Below are 27,655 nucleotides of genomic sequence, written 5' to 3' on the forward strand. Positions count from 1 at the left end.
GCAGTAGTATATTATATGCAGCAGTGTTATACAGTACAGTGTATAGTGTCAGACTGTAGTACATGGAGTATTATTAGCAGCAGTGTATTATTATATGCAGCAGTGTAATACAGTACAGTGTATAGTGTCAGACTGTAGTACATGGAGTATTATTAGCAGCAGTGTATTATTATATGCAGCAGTGTAATACAGTACAGTGTATAGCGTGGGACTGTAGTACATGGAATATTGTTAGCAGCAGTGTATTATTATATAGAGCAGTATAATATAATACAGTACAGTGTCGGACTGTAGTACATGGAATATTATTAGCAGCAGTGTATTATATGCAGCAGTGTAATACAGTACAGTGTATAGTGTCGGACTGTAGTACATGGAGTATTATTAGCAGCAGTGTATTATTATATAGAGCAGTATAATATAATACAGTACAGTGTCGGACTGTAGTACATGGAATATTATTAGCAGCAGTGTATTATTATATGCAGCAGTGTAATACAGTACAGTGTATAGTGTCGGACTGTAGTACATGGAGTATTATTAGCAGCAGTGTATTATTATATGCAGCAGTGTAATACAGTACAGTGTATAGTGTGGGACTGTAGTACATGGAATATTATTAGCAGCAGTGTATTATTATATGCAGCAGTGTAATACAGTACAGTGCATAGTGTCGGACTGTAGTACATGGAGTATTATTATATGCAGCAGTGTAATACAGTACAGTGTATAGTGTGGGACTGTAGTACATGGAATATTATTAGCAGCAGTGTATTATTATATGCAGCTGTGTAATACAGTACAGTGTATAGTGTGGGACTGTAGTACATGGAGTATTATTAGCAGCAGTGTATTATTATATGCAGCAGTGTAATACAGTACAGTGTATAGTGTGGGACTGTAGTACATGGAGCATTATTAGCAGCGGTGTATTATTATATAGAGCAGTATAATATAATACAGTACAGTGTATAGTGTGGGACTGTAGTACATGGAGTATTATTAGCAGCAGTGTATTATTATATGCAGCAGTATAATACAGTACAGTGTATAGTGTGGGACTGTAGTACATGGAATATTATTAGCAGCAGTGTATTATTATATGCAGCTGTGTAATACAGTACAGTGTATAGTGTCGGACTGTAGTACATGGAGTATTATTAGCAGCAGTGTATTATTATATGCAGCAGTGTAATACAGTACAGTGTATAGTGTGGGACTGTAGTACATGGAATATTATTAGCAGCAGTGTATTATTATATAGAGCAGTATAATATAATACAGTACAGTGTCGGACTCAGGGCCGGATTAACAATGGGGCGGGTGGAGCTACAGCTCCAGGCCACCCCATGAAAATAGGCCCACGGGACCAACTGCAGTGCAGGTAGTGGTTACAGGAAAAAAAAATATTTCCTGTCACCACCCCAACATTCCGAAGCCCTGTCCTTCCTATCTAACCTAACGGCCACCAGAATCATTGTTCATTATACCCTCCTGCCGCCCGAAGCCGCGCCTACTGAGTCAACTCTGCTCAAAACTCCTCCCCCAGACTGTCCAAGACTCTGCCTTCGGACCGTCCTGATTAGCGCTAAGCCCCGCCCCTAATTCGCGCTAGGCTCCGCCCCCAAAGCGCTATTTCTGGGATGACTGAAACTGAGCACCCGGGTCTTCTAAAGTTCCACCCACTCACCCCTCCATCAGTACTGCAGCCGGGCACTAACCAGAGGTGGGTGTAATGCTGGCATCTGTATATATGTGTATGTGAGTGTTGCCACAACCCCTGCTGACAGCTCCCTCCTTACACTCCCCCATACAGTAGAATATCCTGCTAAGAGTCCTGTGAGAAATAAAACCTGCAATGCCAAAAAAAAACAAAAACAAAAAAAAACATTTAAATCATTGAGACAGGTAACCCCAAACACACAAGCTTTTCCATCACAATTATGTATAGTGCAGGAAAGTAAAAATATTTTTTATTCTGATTTTATTTTGTTTGTGCACCAATATGTATTTTATTTCACTGATTTTAGATATTAAAGATAATAGAATATTGTTCCTAATTGGAGGTGCACCATAATTTTTCTTTGCCTTGTGCACCATTAACTGTTGATAGGCCTCTGTATGTGACGTCACATACTGTAGGTACCACCACTCTCTGAAGCAGCTGTGCCCGACCAGTGAGCACAGCCACTGATCTGTGAAGGTGGCCCGGCTGGGTGACTGATACTCCCTTGCTGGCTGCCTGGCTTCTGCTAACAATGATCACTGCACTGGTATGCAGGCACTGACAAGATTTTAATTTTATATATATATATATCAAACAAAGGACCCTGATTCAGACCCGATCACAGCTGCGGACGCTCGCAAAAGGGGCCGGGTATGCAAATCAAGTGATCGCTCTTTGCGGTGTAAGGATGCCTCTGTATCTTAGTGAGTGACGGGAGTGAGCGTACGCAGGACTATAAAACCTCCCACCTGTCACTCGCTGCACACGTCATCTCCAGGAAGTGTGTGTTTAATTGGGAACATCGAGGGCCATCGGAGCTGCTCGCAGCGCTTGAGGTAGACCATACCATCCCGCAAGCACTGCGAGCAGTTCAGGATACAAACAACCAAGTGACGTGTTCAATGACGCTACTTTGCTAATTATGCACACCAGGGGCAGAACTATGGGAGACAATGGAGGCGCCTGCCGCCGGGCTCCAGCACTGAAGGGGCATCTCCTTCATTGTCCACAACATATTCACCCCACTTAGGGCTGTAGCTATGTACCCGGAGTGTACCATCATGGCTGCCCAATACATGGCACCTCTTCCCAGCACCTGAGAAGCCACCATACACTAGTGGAGAGCTCCATGTCAGACCATCAGCTGCCACCTCCGTCTGTCTATAACCTGTGCCCACTCATTAGTGTCGCCGCTCCTCATCAGTTCCTTTTATCAGTGCGACACATCCGGTACCCTCCTCACCCACCACTCCCTGTCTCACTCCTCCCTGGCGGCTGTATAGGCATGCAAAATGCTACATTACAGTGTCAGCGGCTGTGACAGGGGGCACCAAATTATAACTTGCCTCCGGGCATCTGGGATGAACTTACGCCACTGATGCACACCCATTAAACTCCGTTTTGGCACCCAGACACGCCTGCGTTCGCACATCCACACCCCCGTTCACAAGCGCCTTCCCCTGTTACCACCCACAAACGGCGCAATCTGTCACTCAAAGTAGCGGCCAGGCTGTGTAGAATGAGCGCTCGTTTCCCGATCGCTAAGACTGGCTTGCACACGCGCATTGCAAACCATACGCATGCGCATATGTGCGATTATCGGCAAGAACGAGTGAGCGCAGCTTATCGATCGGTTCTGAATGAGCTCCAAAGAACGAAGGCGCAGGCACTTAAAAATAACAATACCAGTGAAATAAATAACTCAAAATTCAAAGATAGCGTTGCACAGGACTGAGGCTCTACTTGTCCAGAGTGTTAAAAAAAACAACAAGACGCACCCCAATGGTGCAGTATTTTCTGATTCCACCTGTGTGCTCAAAATTAATAATATGATGTAAGGCATAAGCCCATTTATTTTATCTCTGGTATGACGCCTTATTGTACATCATATTATTAAGTTTGAGTACACAGAAGTGGAATCAGAAAATACTACACCATTGGGGCGCATCGTGTTGGTTTTGATATATATCTGTGTATTTTAGAGTCTTTTGATGCAGCTGCATCCTTATGCTAATGCAGCGGCCAATTTTATTAATAGTGAGACGCCCACTTGCAGCGTCTTGCGGCGTTGCAGTGCGATCTCTGTGCGTCTTTAGACCATCTGTGCACCAATGGATGCATCCGATACTGTTCTGCATCTCTAAGCGCTAACAATGGGAACGCATGCACTGTGCGACTGGGACTCATGCACAGAATTAAAAACATTGGCCAACTGCATGCGGTATCAGACCCTATGTGACTTTGTTTTGGATCTCACTATGGTGTCTAGATCTAACAACTTCTCAGTATAACTATTAATAGGATAAGGTATCTTTATAGAGAAAGATGTCACATTCATTACATCACTAAGTGACCCGTGTGCTCTTTAATAGAGACATTTTCAGATTTACAGTATGTCATCACTATGTGCCATTTTAACAAGGAGTGTTCTTCTTTGTAGACTCAAGCATTACACTACTGATATAAGCAAAAAGGGAAGAGAGATTCTGGGGTCTATTCACTAAGCAGTGATAGGAGACAGAGTGAAAAGTGATAAGGTGCCAGCCAATCAGCTCCCAACTGTCATCTCACAGGCTGTGTTTGAAAAATGACAGTTGGGAGCTGATTGGCTGGCACCTTACCACATACTTATCACTTTTCACTCTGTCTCATAACACTGCTTAGTAAATAGACCCCTTAGGCTTTTAAAGGTAGGGACTAGTCACATCACACAACACAGGCCACAACTGCTGTGCAGACGGGATGTAGTCAGGATACCTGCTGGCGCTATCCCGCTCGCCAATATCCCGACACCGACATCCCGAAATGGGACTAAAGGTATCTTTAGCCTATCTTTAGCCCCACTACAGAATCCCAACACCCGGCTTACCGATAGTAGGTAAGCCGGGCGTCAGCAGCGGATAGCCGTGGGTGGGGGGAGGGTTAGGTTTAGGGCTCCCGGGGGGACTTAATGTTAGGCACCTCCCCGGGAGGGTTAGGGTAGGGGAAGGGGGTTAGGGTTAGGCACCTTTAGGGGGGGTTAGGGTTAGGCACCCCTCCGGGTGGGTAAGGATTAGGGGGCGGGGGGTTAGCTTTAGGCACTAACGGGGGGAGGTTAGGCACCCCTAAGGGAGGTTTAGGGGGGGGAGGGTTTACTTACCTGGCGATGTTGGGATCTCCTCCATTGGGCTGATGCCGCTGGCATTTCAATCCAATTCCGTGCAGACAACACCCCCACATCACTAGTCAACCCCCCAAGCACTGGACACACCACGTGCGGTGCACACAATAGGCCCTTTATAAATTTCAGCTCCAGGCCCATGTGGGCCTTAATCTGGTACTGGTCGGACTGTAGTACATGGAATATTATTAGCAGCAGTGTATTATTATATACAGCAGTATAATAAAGAAGTGTATCGTGTCAGGCTGTATATTACATGGAGTATTATATGCAGCAGTATAATACAGTACAGTATATAGTGTCAGACTGTAGTACATGGAGTATTATTAGCAGCAGTGTAATATTATATGCAGCAGTGTAATACAGTACAGTGTATAGTGTCAGACTGTAGTACATGGAGTATTATTAGCAGCAGTGTATTATTATATGCAGCAGTGTAATACAGTACAGTACAGTGTATAGTGTCGGACTGTAGAGTACATGAAGTATTATTAGCAGCAGTATATTATTATTATATACAGCAATATTACACATACATCATGTAAGTGTCGGGACTGTATTGCAGGGACCGCTGCCCGTCTCCCCCCAGCCGCCCCCACACTATGCCCGCCCCGCTCCTCCTGCTCCGCACCGTGCTGCTCCGGGCTCTGGGCAGTAGAGCGGCCGCGTCCGGCGCTCGGCAGCTCAGGAAGGGGGCTCGCTGGGCCGGGTCCCGCCTCTCCATCCTGCTCCAGCGGCTCTGGGACTGGCTGACATCCGAGGAGTTCCGGCAATCCGTGCTGAGCTGCGTGCTGTGCCTGATGCGCCTGGCCCGAAAGGTGGGTGCTCTCCTCCGGGGCACTGCTGGGAGGATTATCCGGGGGGACAGGCACTGCTCTGACACTGTCATATGGGAGACACTTTACCGGGAGACAGTAAGGGACCAGGAGACAGTCAGTCATATGGGAGACAGTAAAGGACGGGTCCGGGAGACGGGCAGTTTTATGGGAGACCGTAAGGGACCGGGAGACAGCCAGTCACATGTGAGACACTTTACCGTGAGACAGTCAGTCACATGTGAGACAGTAAAGGACCAGGAGACAGCCAGTCATATGGGAGACAGTAAAGGACCAGGAGACAGCCAGTCATATGGGAGACAGTAAAGAACCGGGAGACAGTCAGTCACATGTGAGACAGTAAAGGACCAGGAGACAGTCAATCATATGGGAGACAGTAAGGGACCAGAAGACAGTCAGTCATATGGGAGACCGTAAGGGACTGGGAGACAGCCAGTCACATGTGAGACACTTTACCGGGAGACAGTCAGTCACATGTGAGACAGTAAAGGACCAGGAGACAGTCAATCATATGGGAGACCGTAAGGGACCAGGATACAGCCAGTCATATGGGAGACAGTAAGGGACCAGGAGACAGCCAGTCATATGGGAGACAGTAAAGAACCGGGAGACAGTCACATGTGAGACAGTAAAGGACCAGGAGACAGTCAATCATATGGGAGACATAAGGGACAGGTCCAGGAGACAGTCAGTCATATGTGTGACAGTAAAAGGGTTAGGAGACAGTCAGTCATATGTTAGACAGTAAGGGACCAGTAGACAATCACTGCTGTGTGAGACTAGGGACCGGGACAGTCAGTCATATGGGAGTGACAGTAAAGGACCAGGAGACAGCCAGTCATATGGGAGACATAAGGGACGGGTCCAGGAGACAGTCAGTCATATGTGAGACAGTAAGGGACCGGGAGACAGTCAATTATGTGGGAGACAGTCAGTCATATGGGAGACAGTAAAGGACCGGGAGGCAGTCAGTCATATGGGTGACAGTAAAGGACCAGGAGACAGTCAGTCATATGGGAGACATAAGGGACGGGTTCGGGAGACAGTCAGTCATATGTTAGACAGTAAGGGACCAGTAGACAATCACTGCTGTGTGAGACTAGGGACCGGAATACAGTCAGTCATATATGAGAGTCAGACAGATATGGACAGAGAGACAGTCAATCATATATGTGAGACAGGGACCGTGAGACAGAAAGGGACAGAGAGGCAGTCTGAGTCAGTCATATGTGAAACAGTAAGGGACTGGTGGACAGTCACTGCTTTGTGACAGTAAAGGACCGGGACACAGCCAGTCACATGTGAGACACTTTACCGGGAGACAGTCAGTCACATGTGAGACAGTAAGGGGACAGTCCGTCATTTGTTAGACTGTAAGGGGCAGGATATAGTCAGTCATATGTGATACAGTAAGGGACCAGTAGACAATCACTGCTATGTGAGACTAGGGACCGGGATACAGTGAGTCAGTCATATGTGAGACAGTAAGAGACAGTCAGTCATGGGTTAGACAGAAAGGGACCGAGACAGTCAGTCATAGGTGAGACAGTAAGGGACCGAGAGACAGTCAGTCATAGGATAGACAGTTGGAGGCAGTCATGGAGACACTCACTGCTTTGTGACATGGCAGCAAGTAAATGGGAGACAGCCAGTCACATGTGAGACATTAAGGGACCAGAAGACAGTGTGTGAGTCATATGTGAGACAGTAACGGACCAGGAGACAGTCATATGTGAGACAGTAAGGGACCAGGAGACAGTCATATGTGAGACAGTAAGGGATACGGAAACAGTCAGTCATATGTGAGACAGTAAGGGACTGATTCAGTCATATGTGAGACAGTATGTAACCGGGAGACAGTCACTGCATTGTGACAGTAAGGGACCAGTAGACAGTCACTGCTATGTGAGACAGTAAGAGACCAGGAGACAGTCATATGTAAGAAATTGGGAGACAGTCAGTTATATGTGAGATAGTAAGGGATCGGGAGACGGTAATTCATGTGTGAGATAGTAAGGGCCAGAGACAGTCATATGTGAGGCAGTAAGGGACCAGAGACAGTCAGTTATATGTGATACAGTAAGGGACCAGAGACCATCGTATGTGAGACAGAAAGGGACAGGGAGACAGTCACTGCTCTGTGACAGAACCAGGAGACATATAGTCTAGAACCACTAGACATATAGTGACAGTAATATGAACATTTCCAGATTATGAGTGGGCTGTAGGGGCCACATGTTTGCAACTGTGTAAATAACTGTTGATAAGTGACTATCAGATGACCAGAAGTCTCATTTATGAGCCACAGAACATGCAGACCGCCTTTTACTTGTCACTTTAGCTCATTTCGAAGTGCACGACCCTTGTCCAGTGTTTGGGGACACAGTGTAAATGTGGGGCACTTATGCTCCAGGAAATACACATAGTGGAACCTGTAACTTCCTCAGAACCCCCCAGTATACTGCTCAGTTTTATCTTATTTATGGCTTATATTAATGGTTAGACTACATGGAGAGAGTGTTTATTGCCAGTGGTATTATTTGCCTTATAATGATAATTATGCTGGAAGGAAAAGACTGAACAACCTAACCAGGGACCCTCTTCATCCCTTTCTCTTATTTACATAATGCCATCCTATAAAGTTAATGAGACGTTTTATCAAAGTCTCCCCTATCTCTGGAAACAAAGCTTATTGCCTCAATGAATTCTAGGACAATACCAATGTTTCCTGATGTCTGTGTATTAGGTGGAGGGGAGAGGTCAGTGTGTCCTAATGTCTGTGTATTAGGAGGAGATGAGAGGTCAGTGTGTCCTGATGTCTGTGTATTAGGAGGAGGTCTGTGCATTAGGAGGAGGGGAGAGGTCAGCGTGTCCTGATGTCTGTGTATTAGGAGGTTTTCTGTGCATTAGGAGGAAGGGTGAGGTCAGTGTGTCCTGATGTCTGTGGATTAGGAGGAGACGAGAGGTCTGTGTCCTGTCTGTGCATTAGGAGGAGGGGAGAGGTCAGTGTGTCCTGATGTCTGTGCATTAGGAGGGGTGAGGTCAGTGTGTCCTGATGTCTGTGGATTAGGAGGAGACGAGAGGTCTGTGTCCTGTCTGTGCATTAGGAGGAGGGGAGAGGTCAGTGTGTCCTGATGTCTGTGCATTAGGAGGGGTGAGGTCAGTGTGTCCTGATGTCTGTGTATTAGGAGGAGGGAAGAGGTCAATGTGTCCCGATGTCTGTGTATTAGGAGGAAGGGTGAGGTCAGCGTGTCCTGATGTCTGTGTATTAGGAGGAGAGGAGAGGTCTGTGTGTCCTGATGTGTGTGTATTAGGAGGAGGGGTGAGGTCAGTGTGTCCTGATGTCTGTGTAGTAGGAGGAGGTCTGTGCATTAGGAGGAGGGGAGAGGTCAGCGTGTCCTGATGTCTGTGTATTAGGAGGTTTTCTGTGCATTAGGAGGAAGGGTGAGGTCAGTGTGTCCTGATGTCTGTGGATTAGGAGGAGACGAGAGGTCTGTGTCCTGTCTGTGCATTAGGAGGAGGGGAGAGGTCAGTGTGTCCTGATGTCTGTGCATTAGGAGGGGTGAGGTCAGTGTGTCCTGATGTCTGTGGATTAGGAGGAGACGAGAGGGCTGTGTCCTGTCTGTGCATTAGGAGGAGGGGAGAGGTCAGTGTGTCCTGATGTCTGTGCATTAGGAGGGGTGAGGTCAGTGTGTCCTGATGTCTGTGTATTAGGAGGAGGGAAGAGGTCAGTGTGTCCCGATGTCTGTGTATTAGGAGGAAGGGTGAGGTCAGCGTGTCCTGATGTCTGTGTATTAGGAGGAGAGGAGAGGTCTGTGTGTCCTGATGTGTGTGTATTAGGAGGAGGGGTGAGGTCAGCGTGTCCTGATGTCTGTGTAGTAGGAGGAGGTCTGTGCATTAGGAGGAGGGGAGAGGTCAGTGTGTCCTGATGTCTGTGTATTATGAGGAGATCTGTGCATTAGGAGTAGGGGAGATGTTAGTGTTTCTTGATGTCTGTGTATTAGGAGGAGGTCTGTGTATTAGGAGGAGACGAGAGGTCAGTGTGTCCTGATGTCTGTGTATTAGGAGGGCAGTGTGTCCTGATGTCTGTGTATTAGGAGGAGACGAGAGGTCAGTGTGTCCTGATGTCTGTGTATTAGGAGGAGGGGTGAGGTCAGCGTGTCCTGATGCCTGTGTATTAGGAGGAGACGAGAGGTCAGTGTGTCCTGATGTCTGTGTATTAGGAGGAGGGGTGAGGTCAGCATGTCTGAATGTCTCAGGATTAGGGAAGGATGTCTCTGTATTAGTGTAGACAAGTTCCTGTCGGGATTGATGATATGTTCCGTTCTTTCTCCAGGACTCCGTGAGGACCAATTCGCGAGCTCCAGCTGACGAACGTGCTGAGAATGTCTCAGAGTATGATGAGAAAAGCGCAGCCATTCACCATCGGCACAAGACTCTCAATGCCAAAATGTCCTGACTTACCTACCTACGGTCCTGGTGTAGACACCTTGGACAGCGCCTCTATATCACAGAACCTTAGTGACCGTGTGTCTCATTATTTGGCCCAGGCCAATCCATCTTCTTGTAGATTCTCACCACCTCAGAGGCGGGCTGGCCACCCTCACAGTCCTTCCGGTGGTTCCATGGATGGGAATAATGGATCTCTAGCACGTTCCATCAAGAAGATTACACTCTCCAGACACAAGGACGCCACTTACAGAGAGGGGCCTGTGAGAATGAGCCCCAGGGTGCTAGCCAAAAACTCACATGGGAACTTCAATAACAATAACAGTCGGGGATTAAGACATTTTACTCCAGATGCCATTGAGATCCCATGTGACTGGAACATGAGAAATCCATGGAGCGTGCCCCCAGTGGAGTGTAATGCCTCAGCCACTTACGCCAAGGTAAGAGGTCTCCCAGCCTAGGACGCCACTCCATGCTGTCCTGTCTATAATATCACGTTACACCCCAATATCCTGGATACATCCTTCTGTCATATGCAAGGAGGAAAGTGTCCTGAAAATGCTAAAAATATTTATTGTAAGAATGAGTTGTGCTATTAAGGAGTTGTTCTTTTTATAATGTGCATGTTGTGTAAATGGGGACCCTATACCGACTATATATATATATATATATATATATATATATATATATATATATAATATACACACACACATACACTGAGGTAACCTGGGAGATTGCAGAACAGTTGTATACCATAGTGTTGTATGTAACATGCGAGAAATACTGTATGTGTACATGTCTGCTGAAACACAGAAGTATCGATTGCATATTCTAAGGCAAAACTCTACTTGTAAGCAGTGAAAGCTCCCCCAGGAGCTGACAATCTAGTGAGAGGCTTTTCTTACAGATTACGTTTGAGTTGAACATGTTTGGATTTAATGGATTTGCCGATCCTGACCAATGTATGATCGAGATCAGCAAATCTGGAATTTTTAATATATAGAATTTCACAGATTCCCCCGACGAATCGCGAATCATTGATGGCCGCCGAACAGCATATCCGACCAGTGGATTGGCGGTTCAAGTCCGATTGGGGAAACGGACGGCAGATGTATGGAGGGCCTTTAGATGGATTCTGCCCTAACAGCTAATGGGATCGTCATCCTACATACATTATTTGTAAGGTGCCACGAGTTCCACAGCGACGTGTTGCCAAGAAGTGGTAAAATAATTCAGATCAAAACAAATAAAAACATAAGATACACGGTCGTATAAACCAAGTGAGACCACCTGCGCCTCAAGGCAGGATGTGTGTAAATTCCCAGAGCAGGTATAATCATTCAGTACAGGGCATGTGCAAGTCATGCAACAATCATGCAGTTCGACGTACCGCAAAGGATGAGCAGTGTTCGAATGGGTGACGCAGATGACAGACATGAAACGTAAGGTTCAGCGGGCCCTGCCTGCGAGAGTTTACAGTCTACAGCAGGGGTTCTCAACTCCAGAACTTGAGTACCACCAAACAGGCCATGTCTTGTGGATGTCTTTAATCATGCACAGGGGAGTTAAATCTATTATGCTGGGTCAGTAATTATCCCACCTGCTTCTGCAGACAGAGATCCTTAAAACATGACCTGGTGGGAAAACTTGAGGGTAGAGGATGAGAGCAACTGGTCTAGAGGGATGCATTGCTGTCCTCTTGATTTGTGGAGAACCTGCAGAGCTTACACATTGGTGGTGCACTGCTAGTCTCTCCATGGAGCGATATGGTAGCATTGTCTAAGGTTGGAGTTTATAATCTAGTTGTATTAGGCATTCGTCTTCATTTTCAATACAATGTACAACCATTATGCACTATTAGGCAAATGTGACTTTCCGCCTAAACCCCGATGAGACCATTGCATCCGTGTATCAGCTATACTAGAATGTTTGGCATTTTTATCAGGTTAGTTACAGACAGATTGATGGTAGCGATCTCCTCCAGTCCCATGAAGGTTTAGTGTGTTAATCAGTACATAGCTGAGCCGCGGGGATAAGTCTGTTTCGTGTCTGTCTCTTGGAATGTGATTTTCCTGCCAACTTTCTCAGTGACACATCTGGGGACCGGGGATGTGCTAAGATGAGAACAAATCGTTTATTTTTAAATTATAATAAACAACAGGACTTTGATGAGACACACAGCCTCCATATATATCCCATTGTAACCCAAATAGCCCATCTATCCGTATATTACTCTATATTCTATAAGCTTGCACCAGGCCTCTTTCTGGGGATGATTTGAGTTGGGAGCAAAGCAAAAAAAAAGCTTTGTATGTGGGAACAAACCATGGGTGCACTACAAGGGGTGCAAGTACATTCATTATTTTTGCATGTAGCCCACAAATGCTGGCTGCTTTATTTTTACACGGCCATTTAGATTTGCATTTGGACACACCCCTCTCAGATCTAAACCTCTATGCACGTCAAGCTGCGTACACAACGGGACAACTTGCTCGATCATCGATATGGTTGAACGATTTTTCCTATATTAAAATTGAACGATATCGTTGAACGATTTCATCAACGAACATGAACAATTTTATGAACGATGATCGATTTCTGACAGTATTTAAAAGAAGAAGAATTCATAGATATAGAGCAAGTTGGTCTGGATGTACGGTCGACCTCAGATATCGTTATCGTCCATACGGCTATGCGCATCATTGGTCGTTCAGTGCAAAAAAGTAAACAATATGAACTACAAAGTGATGAACGATATCGTTATCGTTCATATCGTTGACAAAAGTCGTCCCGTGTGTATGCAGCTTAACATGTGCCCCACCTGCATTGCAGCATGGTTTTGCCAAGATGCACAGTTACTTGCTCTTCTTTGCTTAGCTCTAGAATTGTCCAGTCTCTGTCTCTCTCCTATATCCCAAGGTGATCTCTGTCTCTCTCCTATATCTGAGGCCAGTCTCCTGTCTCTCTCCTATATCCCAAGGTGATCTCTGTCTCTCTCCTATAGCTGAGGCTGGTTTCTGTCTCTCTCATATATCTGAGGCCTGTCTCTGTCCTATATTATTATTACCAGTTATTTATATAGCACACACATATTCTGCAGCGCTTTACAGAGAAGATCTGGCCATGCACATCAGTCCCTGCCCCAGTGGAGCTTACACTCTATATTCCCTACCACATGCTCACACACATACACACTAAGGTTAATTTTTTGTTGGGAGCCAATTAACCTACCAGTATATTTTTGGAGTGTGGGAGAAAACCGGAGTACCCAGAGGAAACCCACGCAAGCACAGGGAGAATATACAAACTCCACACAGTTAGGGCCGTGGTGGGAATCGAACCCACAACCTCAGTGCTATGAGGCAGTAACGCTAACCATTACACCGTCTGTGCTGCCTATATCTGAGACTGGTCTCGGTCTCTGTCTCTCTCCTATATCTGAGGCCGGTCTCTGTCTCTCCTATATCTCAGGCCGGTCTCTCTCCTATATCTGAGGCCGGTCTCTGTGTCTCTCCTATATCTGAGTCCGGTCTCTGTCTCTCCTATAACTCAGGCCGGTCTCTCTCCTATATCTGAGTCCGGTCTCTGTTTCTCTCCTATATCTGAGTCCGGTCTCTGTTTCTCTCCTATATCTGAGTCCGGTCTCTGGGCCTGATTCAGACTCGCGAGCGTTGAGCGCTCGCAAGCGGGTCGATGTTGGCCCAGTGCACATGCGCACGAGGGAGCCGGCTCTGTCGTGCGCATGCGCGAGACCCGGATAGCGACATGCAAGCTGTCGCTCCGGGTCTCGCTACAAAGGGGGCGTGCTGTCGATGGTGAGTGACAGCACGCCCCCTTTGGTGGGCGTGCCGGGTGCATGGCTGCCAAGACGGAGGCGTTCCCATGGGAATGCCTACCGTCTGGGGCCGGCCCCACTGACATCGCAAGTGATGTAAGTGGGAGTGCTCTCGGCTCTGATAGAGCCAAAAGCACTCCAGGGCTTGCGGCAACGAGACCCTACCACAAGGGTCTCGTCGCAAGCCCGATGGTCGCAATGGTCTTGACCATCGCGACCATCTTCCTGGCCGCTCGCTATAGCTGTGGGTGGCCACCCACAGCTAATGGAGCGGCCAGGAGGCCGCTCTAAAAATTAAGAAGGACGGCCCTGATTCAAAGCGAGCGCTCGGTCAGAGCGTCTGGCTCTGAATCAGGGCCTCTGTCTCTCCTATATCTCAGGCCGGTCTCTGTCTCTCTCCTATATCTCAGGCCGGTCTCTGTCTCTCTCCTATATCCCAGGCCAGTCTCTGTCTCTCTCCTATATCCCAGGCCAGTCTCTGTCTCTCTCTTATCCAGGCCAGTATCTGTCTCCCTCCTACCCCAACTGGCCTCTGTATATTATTTTGCCAGTCTGTATCTCCATTATCCCTTCTATCTCTATCTGTCTCTCTGTCTTCCTCTTATCCCAGCCCCTCTCTGTCTCTATCTATTCACTTATCCTGACTATCCCTGTCCCTCTCTTATGCCTGCCTTTGTCCCTCTCTTTTCCCAGGCCTCTCTTTGTGCCTTTCTTATGCTGGCCTCTGTCTCTCTCTTATTCCAGCCTCTCTGTCTTTCTCTTATCCTGACCTCTCTTCCTCTCTTTTAGCCTGACCCCTTGACTCTCTAATCCCTTTCTCCCTGTCTATATTATTCTGGCCTTCCTCTGTACCATTCTTACTGTCCTCTGTCTCTCTCTTATCCCAGCCACCATCCTCTCCCTCCCTCTCTCTCTCTTTCTCTGTCTATATTATCCTGGCCTTTCTCTGTACCGTTCTTATTCTGTCCTCTGTCTCTCTCTTATCCCAGCTCCCCTCCTCTCTCTCTCTCTCTCTCTGTCTGTCTGTCTGTACCTTTCTTATTTTGTCCTCTTTCTGTCTCTCCTTTATACCGGCATCTTTCTGTCTCTTTTATCCTGGCATCTGCTATATTTCTCGTATCTCAGGCCTATCTGTCTCTCTCTTATCCCAGGCTCACTCTGTTACTCTCTTATCCTGATCTCACTATCTCTGTTTATCTCTCTTTCCTGGCCTCTTTCTGTCTCTCTTTTATCCTTACTTCTCTTTTTTTCTCCCTGTCTCTCTGCTTCTCTCTTAGCCCAGCCTCCTGCTTCTCTCTTATCCCAGACTCTCTCTTGTCCCAGCCTCTCCCTGCTTCCATCTTATCCCAGCCTCTCCCTGCTTCCATCTTATCCCAGCCTCTCCCTGCTTCTCTCTTATCACAGCCTCTCCCTGCTTCTCTCTTATCCCAGCCTCTCCCTTCTTCTCTCTTATCCCAGCCTCTCCCTGCTTCTCTCTTATCCCAGCCTCTCCCTGCTTCTCTCTTATCCCAGCCTCTCCCTGCTTCTCTCTTATCCCAGCCTCTCCCTGCTTCTCTCTTATCCCAGCCTCTCCCTGCTTCTCTCTTATCCCAGCCTCTCCCTGCTTCTCTCTTATCCCAACCTCTCCCTGCTTCTCTCTTATCACAGCCTCTCCCTGCTTCTCCCTTATCCCAGCCTCTTCTGCTTCTCTCTTATCCCAGCCTCTCCTGCTTCTCTCTTATCCCAGCCTCTCCCTGCTTCTCTCTTATCCCAGCCTCTCCATACTTCTCTTTTATCCCAGCCTCTCCCTGCTTCTCTCTTATCCCAGCCTCTCCCTGCTTCTCTCTTATCCCAGCCTCTCCCTGCTTCCCTCTTATCCCAGCCTCTCCCTGCTTCCCTCTTATCCCAGCCTCTCCCTGCTTCTCTCTTATCCCAGCCTCTCCCTGCTCCTCTCTTATCCCAGCCTCTCCTGCTTCTCTCTTATCCCAGCCTCTCCCTGCTCCTCTCTTATCCCAGCCTCTCCCTGCTTCTCTCTTATCCCAGCCTCTCCCTGCTCCTCTCTTATCCCAGCCTCTCCCTGCTCCTCTCTTATCCCAGCCTCTCCCTGCTTCTCTCTTATCCCAGCCTCTCCCTGCTTCTCTCTTATCCCAGCCTCTCCCTGCTCCTCTCTTATCCCAGCCTCTCCCTGCTTCTCTCTTATCCCAGCCTCTCCCTGCTCCTCTCTTATCCCAGCCTCTCCCTGCTCCTCTCTTATCCCAGCCTCTCCCTGCTTCTCTCTTATCCCAGCCTCTCCCTGCTTCTCTCTTATCCCAGCCTCTCCCTGCTCCTCTCTTATCCTAGCCTCTCCCTGCTTCTCTCTTATCCCAGCCTCTCCCTGCTTCTCTCTTATCCCAGCCTCTCCTTGCTTCTCTCTTATCCCAACCTCTCCCTGCTTCTCTCTTATCCCAGCCTCTCCCTGCTTCTCTCTTATCCCAGCTCCCCTCCTCTCTCTCTCTCTCTGTCTGTCTGTCTGTACCTTTCTTATTTTGTCCTCTTTCTGTCTCTCCTTTATACCGGCATCTTTCTGTCTCTTTTATCCTGGCATCTGATTTCTCATATCTCAGGCCTATCTGTCTCTCTCTTATCCCAGGCTCACTCTGTTACTCTCTTATCCCAGCCATTCTCTGTTACTCTTATCCTGATCTCACTATCTCTGTTTATCTCTCTCTCTTTCCTGGCCTCTTTCTGTCTCTCTTTTATCCTTACTTCTCTTTTTTTCTCCCTGTCTCTCTGCTTCTCTCTTAGCCCAGCTTCCTGCTTCTCTCTTATCCCAGACTCTCTCTTGTCCCAGCCTCTCCCTGCTTCCATCTTATCCCAGCCTCTCCCTGCTTCTCTCTTATCCCAGCCTCACCCTGCTTCTCTCTTATCCCAGCCTCTCCCTGCTTCTCTCTTATCCCAGCCTCTCCCTGCTTCTCTCTTATCCCAGCCTCTCCCTGCTTCTCTCTTATCCCAGCCTCTCCCTGCTTCTCTCTTATAGCAGCCTCTCCCTGCTTCTCTCTTATCGCAGCCTCTCCCTGCTTCTCCCTTATCCCAGCCTCTTCTGCTTCTCTCTTATCCCAGCCTCTCCTGCTTCTCTCTTATCCCAGCCTCTCCCTGCTTCTCTCTTATCCCAGCCTCTCCATACTTCTCTTTTATCCCAGCCTCTCCCTGCTTCTCTCTTATCCCAGCCTCTCCCTGCTTCTCTCTTATCCCAGCCTCTCCCTGCTTCCCTCTTATCCCAGCCTCTCCCTGCTTCCCTCTTATCCCAGCCTCTCCCTGCTTCTCTCTTATCCCAGCCTCTCCCTGCTCCTCTCTTATCCCAGCCTCTCCTGCTTCTCTCTTATCCCAGCCTCTCCTTGCTTCTCTCTTATCCCAACCTCTCCCTGCTCCTCTCTTATCCCAGCCTCTCCCTGCTCCTCTCTTATCCCAGCCTCTCCCTGCTCCTCTCTTATCCCAGCCTCTCCCTGCTCCTCGATTATCCCAGCCTCTCCCTGCTCCTCTCTTATCCTAGCCTCCCCTGCTTCTCTCTTTTTTTTTTTTTCCTGACCTCTTTCTGACTTTTCTTATCCATGAATCTCTTTTTCTCTCTTATCACAGCATCTCTCTGTTGCACTCTTTTCCTGACAACTCTCTCTTTTCCGCACTCCCCTCTCTCTTTTGCTAACCTCCCTCTCTCTTTTGTTGATCTCTCTCTCTCCTCTTTCTGGGGCCTATTCATCATCAGAGGCCGTATCAATGAAGTATTGAACTTGCTGCGAGGGATACTTAAGTATCCCACTGGCAGCGGGGGAAACGTGACACCGGAGCAATTCATCATTGTTCCGGTGCGGGGACAGTTGTTCCGAAAAGCAGTTGTCCCCGTGGTTAGTATTGCATCTACAGAAGTAGCTACGTTACTTAACAGCTCCCCGTCGTCCCGGCTACGCATGCGTAACATCGGGTCAGGCATGCGCAAAGCCGCCGGTGAGGCAGTGAGGAGGCAGCGGAGGAATCGATGCGGATCCATCTTCGCATTCCCGGAACTCCTTCCGATAGGAAAGAGTGGGGATCCGGGAACAAGTGCCCTCTGAAGATGGTTCTGGCGCTTGTTCTCGGAAGCAAACTCAGAAAACTGAAAGTTTTAGCAGTTTGCTGAATATCAGGGGGTCCTATTGGACCCCTAATGATGTATAGCCCGGTAACCGGAATATGCGGAAACTAGCGTTTCCACATGATTACCGGGCTATTTATCGTATGATGAATAGGCCCCTCTGTCTCTTTCTTTTATCCTGACCTCTTTTCTGTCGCTCTCTCTTATACCAGGCTTCTCTGTTACCTGCCTTGCTCTCTCTTATCCTGGCCTTGCTCTGTCCCTCTCTTATCCCAGCCAGTTTCTGATCTCCGTAAATCTGCGGACTCTACTTATTAAGTGGAAAATGCACCTTAATTTCTACCTGTAGGATGATAAAGCACCAATGCGCTTAGGGCCTGATTCAGAGCCGCTCGTAAGCGGCCTCTCGTTCGCTCCGAGCGATGTTTGCCCAACTGCACATGCGTACGGATCGTTATACGCATGCGCAAACCAGTCAGTGCGGTCGAAATTCATGTGCTCGCAAAATAGCGAATGCCTGATAATTTGAGTGACAGAAAGAGGCGTATGTGGGTGGTAACAGGGGAAGGTGCTTGAAAACGGGGAGTGGAGATCAGAACGCAGGCGTGCTTAAAGGTCAAAACGGGCGTTTTATGGGTGTGCATAATTAAAACAGCAGCGTCATTGACCACGTCACTGGGTTATTTTATAGCCAGAATTGCTCGCAAGATTGTGGTAGGAAAAACCAACCACAAGACTAGCGAGCAGTTCATACGCTGGTCGATGTACTCGATTAATCTAATAAATAGCGGACATGACGTAGGATGCGAGCGGCCAGGGGGCGTAGTTTCCAAAAAACGACCACAAGTTTTGTTCGCTCGTTCAGACCTAGAGGCGTGAACAGACCGCAAAGAGCGAACGGTTCATTTGAATAGCCACCCCTATTTTCTGGACGAGCGAGCGCTAATTGCGTCCGGCTCTGAATCAGGCCCATAGTTTTTTGTTTGGCAACAGAATGAGATCTCACTTTGGAGATTGTGATTATCAAGGGACCATTTTTAGGGGTGTTCTATTCAGGGGATCGTTTCACCGGTACCACCCACAAAAGGATTTCAGTTTTGCAGCAGCTCCTCACTGACGACCTTCAGGCCTTGTTTTATGTTTCTATTGTTACACATTTTACACTTTATATTTGTTACTAAGCAGAGAAGCTCAAATCGATAAATAAAATATTCAAACCCTCAAACTGACAGATGTAATAAAGACCCGACGTCCCCCCACTCTCATGTAAGACATAATTGGATTAGACGGAGCTGAGCTGAGCTGATAAAGTGGTAGGAGGGTGGACTTTGGTGCATCTTTTATGCTTTTGCAGAGCGTGTCCACTGATTTTCTTCCAACCGCTCCCCACGCTTAGGTTATAGTTGGCCAAACAGATTAGCATTCAGGCTGAAGGGCCGGATTGCACACTGTCACTATTAGTCCTTGGTTTAGGAGTGTTAGATCATGCGCCTTATATCTCCCTGTATGGGGCGAGAGGACGCTATGAAATGGTTTGCAGCCAGAGAGAGAGAGGCAGTGTTAGGGTGGGTGATGTAAGAGTGGGGTGTGTTGGAACATGTTGAAGACATTGCAGTGCAAGACATCTTCCTGGCAGCGCAAGAGTTAATCACTCCGACTAGGGAATATGGATGGAGAAGGGTTAATCGGGAGCTGGCGAGCAGCCATCGGGAAGGATGAGGTCATGGGGAAGGCTGTCAGACTCTGATGGATGTGATGGAATCTCTCCCTCCCTGATCCCCCCATCAAGGAGGGAAGGAAGTGGGGAGCAGCCTGGAGAAACGGTCCCCAGAGTCCTGCTTTCCTCGGGCAGGATTTCCATTGTTCGCTATGAGTGTGTAAAGTCCCCCAATCTCTACCCTCTCCTGGGACCTGTGCTGCGCTCTACTTCTGACACGGGGTATGAGGACATTACTTCACAAGCCTCTGTGTCTGCGTGCATCATGTTACATGTATGATGTCAGTAATGTCAGCAACCCCCTAATGACATCCGATACATAGGGGGGAATTCACTTCATGGCCACAGACTGCCTCTGGAACGAACTGGCGAGGACACGTCAGAGTCGCACGCAGCAGCGACTATTGGCGGTCACACGTCTGCGAGTTTATGCAAATGGCTTGCGAACTGCGGCTGAATGCGCAAGGACTGAGACGCCAACTTTTAGCGCCCGTGCATTCCGTAACAGATTGGTGCGTCCTTGGACTCCACCGTCGGTCGCACCGTGGAAACTTGCACCACTCCTGTGGCAGGTGCAGCTTCTCGATGGGACTATGGCCTCCTATGCTTGTGGACTGCGTGTCAGCCGCTTGCCTTGACTGACACGGGACTCCCATAACACGCCCACTGAACCACAGTCACTGCCCAGGAACGTCCATCACTTTCCCACTACCTGATCACAGCAGCCCCTGTGTGGGTACTCTCTGCGTAACGTATGGCGCCGTAGGGGTTTCCAGACATCTTTGCGCATGCACTGTTGCAAACAATTGCTCAACTACGTGAACATCTGCTTTGTGTATGAGACTCAGAATCAGGCCCTACGTGACCAGTATCTTTGAGCATTTTCCCTTGCACCCTATAGATATAATACATGGTAATATGTGCAGCTGGACAGTGCGGTGATTTTCAGTCGCATCCTGATGACATCATATAAATGTTCCCCTACATGTCACACATCATAGTCATGCCCCCATTTACATCATGTAAATATTATTCCTGAATAATAATTTTACATCATTGCAGTTATTCTGTTGTGGATACATACAGGAGTCCTGCAAACTATCCATGTTAATCATAGATTGTAAGCTCTGTGGGCTGGTGTGTTCTCTGTATGTTTGCTGTCTTGAAGAAAATGATGAAATTATATTTTCTATTTTTTTTTTCTGATAACGTTTGAGATTTTGTAAAGGAGTTTTTATTTCAATGTTGTATCTGCTGAAATATCTTGTTCAGCTGCTCTGGAAATAAAAAGTAGTTTGTTTTATACCATAGATCTCTTGTTTCTTCAATTTCTTCATACAGACATTATTCAGTCTCCACACAGCCTGCTACCACAGAGTACAGGGTACTGGGTGTATTCCTTGTCACTGTATTATCACACAGACTAAGGGAGGCAGGTGTATTCTTTGTCACTGTATCATCACACAGACTAAGGGAGGCGGGTGTTTTCCGTGTCACACTATCATCACACTGAATGAGGGAGGTGGGTGTATTCCTTGTCACAGTATTACCACACTGAATAAGGGAGGCGGGTGTATTCCATGTCACAGTATCATCACACAGACTAAGGGAGGCGGGTGTATTCCTTATCACTGTATCATCACACAAACTAAGGTAGGCGGGTGTATTCCTTGTCACTGTATCATCACCCAGACTAAGAGAGGCGGGTGTATTTCTTGTCACTGTATCATCACACAAACTAAGGAAGGTGGGTGTATTTCTTGTCACTGTATCATCACACAGACTAATGGAGGCGGGTGTATTCCTTGTCACTGTATCATCACACAGACTAAGGGAGGCAGGTGTATTCTTTGTCACTGTATCATCACACAGACTAAGGGAGGCGGGTGTTTTCCGTGTCACACTATCATCACACTGAATGAGGGAGGTGGGTGTATTCCTTGTCACTGTATTACCACACTGAATAAGGGAGGTGGGTGTATTCCTTGTCACTGTATTATCACACTGAATAAGGGAGGCGGGTGTATTCCTTGTCACTGTATTATCACACAGACTAAGGGAGGCGGGTGTATTCCTTGTCACTGTAACATCACAGAGACTAAGGGAGGTGGGTGTATTCCTTATCACAGTATCCTCACACAGACTAAGGGAGGCGGGTGTATTCCTTATCACAGTATCCTCACACAGACTAAGGGAGGTGGGTGTATTCCTTATCACAGTATCCTCACACAGACTAAGGGAGGCGGGTGTATTCCTTGTCACTGTATTATCTATCACACAGACTAAGGGAGGCGGGTGTATTCCTTATCACAGTATCCTCACACAGACTAAGGGAGGCGGGTGTATTCCTTATCACAGTATCCTCACACAGACTAAGGGAGGCGGGTGTATTCCTTATCACAGTATCCTCACACAGACTAAGGGAGGTGGGTGTATTCCTTGTCACTGTATCACATAGACTAAGGGCGGTGGGTGTATTCCTTGTCACTGTAGCCTCACACAGACTTAAGCCACGTATCCACTACACGATATAAATGAACGAAAACGATATTGTTATCGTTCAATCGTTCATTAATCGTGCAGTGGATATGTCAGCAACGACAAGCGATGTGCGCTCCCGCTGGTTGTTGTCGGCATCTTTCATCGCCTCAACCTACTGTTCAACCTGACGATATCGTCAGGTTGTGCGGGTCCGGGGATGAGGGAGAGTGCCGCACTGAACGACATATCGTTCAGTGTGAGCACAATATCCACTGCACAATATAATGAGCGATTGAACAATAACGATGTCATTATCATTCAATCATTCATTAGTCGTGTATTGGATATATGGCTTAAGGGAGGTGGGTGTATTGCTTGTCACTGTACACTGTGTATTGCTTGTCCTCACACAGAATAAGGGAGGCGGGTTTATTCCTTGTCACTGTATCACACAGAATAAGGGAGGCGGGTTTATTCCTTGTCACTGTATCACACAGAATAAGGGAGGCGGGTGTATTCCTTGTCACTGTATCACACAGAATAAGGGAGGCGGGTGTATTCCTTGTCACTGTATCACACAGAATAAGGGAGGCGGGTGTATTCCTTGTCACTGTATCACACAGAATAAGAGAGGTGGGTGTATTCCTTGTCACTGTATCACACAGAATAAGGGAGGCGGGTTTATTCCTTGTCACTGTATCACACAGAATAAGGGAGGTGGGTGTATTCCTTGTAAATACAGTATTTCACACAGACCAGGATCAATGGGTTTATTCCTTGTCACAGAATCACACAGACCAGGGGCAGCCAGTGTATTCCTTGTCACGGTGCATTCTTTGTAATCGTATCACACACAGGCCATGGGAGGTGGGGTATTCCTTGTCTCTGTATCACATAGACTAGGGTTGCTCAATGTATTCCTTGTCACAGTATCACAGACACCAGAGGTACACTGTATATTCCTTTTCACTGAATCACACACAAACCAGGGGTACCCAGTGTGTAATTTTCACACCAGGGGCAATGGGTATATTCATTGGCACTATTTCACATAGACCAGAGGAGAAGGGTATATTACTTGTCACTGTATCACACACAGAGTATTTGTACCAGGTGTATTCCTTGTCACGGTCACACAGACCAAAGGTTCAGAGTATATTGCTCATACATCTATCCTCAATACACTACGCAGCGCATCTTGCCTGACGTGAGTGAGCCGCCAGGTCCCATGCTACTGCTAGAACCCTCCGCTGGCTAATTATACGCGGTGTAGCCCATAGGCTACAGTGGCCAAATTTTGCAGGATCGCATCCCCCATGGAAACCTATGTTGGATGCAGTTGCCATCTGGGGAAAACAATTTTTGTGGTTAACCCCCGAAAATGGGTGTTTTCGGGGATTATACCTCAAAAATACAATGATAAATGGGCCCCAAAGAGACAAAGGCAAACCTGGCCCCAGAGCAAATGGTTAATGAAATCTTATTACCCGGATACCTTGTCAGTCAGTACACTTTCCAAGCATCATACAGGCACTTTAAAAAATTACTATTACCTAGAAATACACATTCAGTACATTTACAAAATACTTTTATATATTTCTACAACTGCGTGTAGCCGCAAGACCTGTTCCCCTTCTGCTCTGCAGTGCAGGACATTAACTATTGCACTGCCACCAATTAAATATACTTAAAAAAAAAAAACACTTTCCACTTATACTGTTCTCCAGTTACCAGACACAGGGCCTGATTCTGTAACAATCGTAATTGCAAAGCTGCGCTCAGGCTATAGATATGATGTATGCATGCAGGCTATAGATAATGTATGCACGCAGGCATATACTGTAGTATGTAGTGCATGCAGGCTATATATATGATGTATGCACGCAGGCATATACTGTAGTATGTAGTGCATGCAGGCTATATATATGATGTATGCACGCAGGCATATACTGTAGTATGTAGTGCACTCAGGCTATAGATATGATGTATGCACGCAGGCATATACTGTAGCATGTAGTGCACTCAGGCAGCTTTGCAGTTGCGATCCTTTGCAGATATGGTAATGCAGTAGTTGGCATCACGCCCCCTGTGCATTACTTCACCGAGCTGCGTTGTTCAACGCAGCATCGGTTAATCTGCGTACCATCGGCCAGCTTCGGTGAAACATAGGATTCCGCAGATGGCTGCCGCAGTTTAGAGGAAGAGGCCAGGAAATCTCCATCACCCGACGGAGATACTGACCTCTTCCCTTCCCTCCCAACAACGGCAACACGGTAACGGAGGCTGTTGCCGCCCCACGCCCACAAACGGCAGCAGACTGTCAATCACTGACAGCCTGCTGCCAGTTTGCAAGCGTACTCGCAGACCCGTTCTGCACATGTGCAGAATGGGTCTAGTGCCTGTGCAGATTCCCAAATACTGCTGAATCAGGCCCTCAGTGTCTGATGCTGGGTCTTTTTTATGCTACTGCACATGCTCAAAAAATCCCTAAAAAACGTGCGCAGCGAATACATTACACTGTGTGTAGGCACAGAGTCGCAGTAGCGATTGAGATACATGGTAACATGGTTTAAATAACTTGTAGACACACTTTTTGTACATATCAATCTCTCACGGAGAAGTTGGCCTATAAACGCGGTTGTTATACAGATTCCAGCTATGTAGCGTCAGAGCATTCATCAGAAAGAATGGGGACTTGCAGGTTTAGCAAGGGATACTTACGTTACTCCTGTGTTATCTCAGAGCTCCACAGACTGTCAGACTGCCGCCTGCTGTACATATCGCAGGCTCCCAACAATTCGTTTTCCCAGTTCAGGCTAAGAAATGAATATAAATGGCAGTGTCAGTATTATAGTGCCAGCTTTCTCAAAGTGTGTTACGATGAACAAGCAGAACTACAACAAGGCCCCAAGTAGGCAGCACTGACGCGTTTCTTATTGTAACATCGGATTGATTTCTACCAACCTCATGAGCAGCTATATAGCCTGTAATTAAGTGACAAATCCTGGACAGGTGTAATATCACATTATAAACCACATACAACTTATTCAAAGTAATTTAACATAAAAAAATATGAGATATGGTAAGAACTTACCCTTGTTATCTCTATTTCTACGAAGTCCATAGGGTTCCACAGGATACCTTGGGGTATAGGTGTGACGTCAGTCGCAGGGCACCAAAGAGTTAAGCTTTCAGCCTCCCAGGATGCACTAGGTCCCCCTCCTATACCCCGCCCCCGGGCCAAGGCACCTCAGTTAGTTACCAAGCCATAGGCCGGAGGAGGAGAAGGAAGAGAGAGAACAAAGATCTGGACACATACAAGAATCACATTCTCACCAGAGGGAGACGGAAAACCGGTGACCAGAGCAAAGCCCATCTGCAGCACAGGTGCGACAGGGCGGGAGTCCTGTGGAACCCTATGGACTTCGTAGAAATAGAGATAACAAGGGTAAGTTCTTACCATATCTCATATTTTCTACTTCAGGGTCCATAGGGTATCCACAGGATACCTTGGGGATGTCCCAAAGCAGTATCCTTTAAGGGTGGGGACGCTCCTGTGCAGAAAGAAGAATCCGCCGCCCGAAGGAAGCATCCTGAGAGGCGAAGGTGTCAAACCTGTAATACCTCACGAAGGTATGGACAGAAGACCACGTAGCAGCCTTGCAGATCTGAACTGCCGAGGCACCACGTCGAGCTGCCCACGAAGGACCCACAGACCTAGTGGAATGAGCCTTCAGAGAAGGAGGGACCGGTAGGCCTTCATGAAGATAAGCTTCAGAAATAGCCATACGGATCCAGGCTGCCAAAGTTTGCTTTGAAGCAGGCCAACCCTTTTTACAGAAGCCATAGAGGACAACAAAGCGTCCGACTTCCTAAACAAAGAAGTGCGGTCAACATAAGTCCTTAAGGCCCGCACAACATCCAAAGAGGCCTCACCCACGGAAAGACTCGGTGAGTTAAAGGCCGGAACAACTATTTCCTCGTTAACATGAAACTGGGAAACAACTTTGGGAAGAAACTCGGGCCGAGTGCGGAGCACTGCCCTGTTCCCATGAAAAACCAAGAAAGGGGGTCTACAAGAAAGAGCCCCTAACTCAGAAACACGTCTGGCTGAAGCAACGGCCAGAAGGAAAACAGTCTTAGCTGTTAGCCATTTAATATCCACTGAGCCCAGTGGTTCAAACGGCGGTCCTTGGAGAGCCCTCAGGACCACAGCCAAATCCCAAGGCGCCACAGGTGGAACAAAGGGCGGCTGAATACGGAGAACACCTTGCATAAAGGTGCGCACATCCGGGATTGTAGCAATCCTACGGTGAAACCAGACAGATAGGGCCGAAACCTGTACCTTCAAAGAAGCAAGGCGAAGCCCATGATCTAGTCCCGCTTGCAGGAAGGCGAGAATCCGAGACAGACGAAACTCCCGCGGTGCATAACCTCTCGGTCGACACCACTGGAAGAACGTATGCCACACGCGATGATATATCCTCGCGGAAGACGGTTTCCGAGCTCGTAACATGGTACGCACCACAGAGCTGGAAAACCCCCAGGACCTCAGCATGGCCGTCTCAACAGCCACGCCGCCAAAGACAGCCGAGTCAGGTCCGGGTGAAGACAAGGACCCTGAGACAGAAGGTCCGGTCGTAGCGGCAACCGCAGAGGACTGTCCACGGACAGACCCTGAAGGTCTGAGAACCAGTGCCGTCTGGGTCACGCGGGAGCTATCAACAGGAGCGTCCCTCCTTCCTGTTTGAATTTCCGGATTACCCGTGGAAGAAGGGAGACCGGAGGGAACAGGTATGCGAACCTGAACGTCCACCGGACGGACAGAGCATCCACCAGAGACGCCCCTTCGTCTCTTGTGCGAGACCCGTACACCGGCAACTTGTTGTTGTGCCGGGACGCCATGAGGTCGATTTCTGGAAGACCCCACCTGTCCACCAGTAGTTGAAAAACGTCCGGGTGCAGGGACCATTCCCCTGGATGAACGTCCTGGCGACTTAGAAAGTCCGCCTCCCAATTTAGCACTCCCGGGATGAAGACCACTGATATGGCCGGAAGATTGCGCTCCGCCCAAACCAGGATCCGAGAGACCTCTACGAGAGCCGCCCGACTGCGAGTTCCTCCTTGCCTGTTTATGTAGGCCACGGTGGTAGCATTGTCCGACTGGACCTGCACCGGGTGACCCTGGAGAAACCGCTGTGCCTGCAGGAGAGCATTGAAGACCGCACGGAGTTCCAAGATATTTATTGGAAGCTCCGCTTCTGTCGGTGTCCACCTGCCCTGGAACAAGTGTGGACCCGAAACTGCTCCCCAGCCCCGAAGACTGGCGTCCGTTGTCAACAGGACCCAATTTGGAACCCAGAA

At 47.9% G+C, this 27,655-nt stretch overlaps 1 protein-coding gene across 6 annotated transcripts in view; it reads left to right on the top strand.

The window, feature by feature from the left end:
• Positions 1 to 27,655, top strand: part of LOC148507953 (uncharacterized) — a 139,874-nt gene that overhangs the window by 8,258 nt on the left and 103,961 nt on the right. For all 6 annotated transcript variants that reach the window (XM_088445377.1, XM_088445381.1, XM_088445378.1 and 3 more), the window contains exons 2-3: positions 5,452 to 5,704; positions 10,059 to 10,611. In XM_088445377.1, coding sequence (XP_088301503.1) covers positions 10,108 to 10,611 — 504 coding nt within the window. In that variant the 5' untranslated portion in view covers positions 5,452 to 5,704; positions 10,059 to 10,107. The remainder of the gene's footprint in view (positions 1 to 5,451; positions 5,705 to 10,058; positions 10,612 to 27,655) is intronic.

The sequence above is a fragment of the Taudactylus pleione genome, unplaced genomic scaffold (assembly GCF_031769625.1).
Source record: "Taudactylus pleione unplaced genomic scaffold, aTauple2 ptg000378l, whole genome shotgun sequence".
Classification (NCBI taxonomy): Eukaryota; Metazoa; Chordata; class Amphibia; order Anura; family Myobatrachidae; genus Taudactylus; species Taudactylus pleione.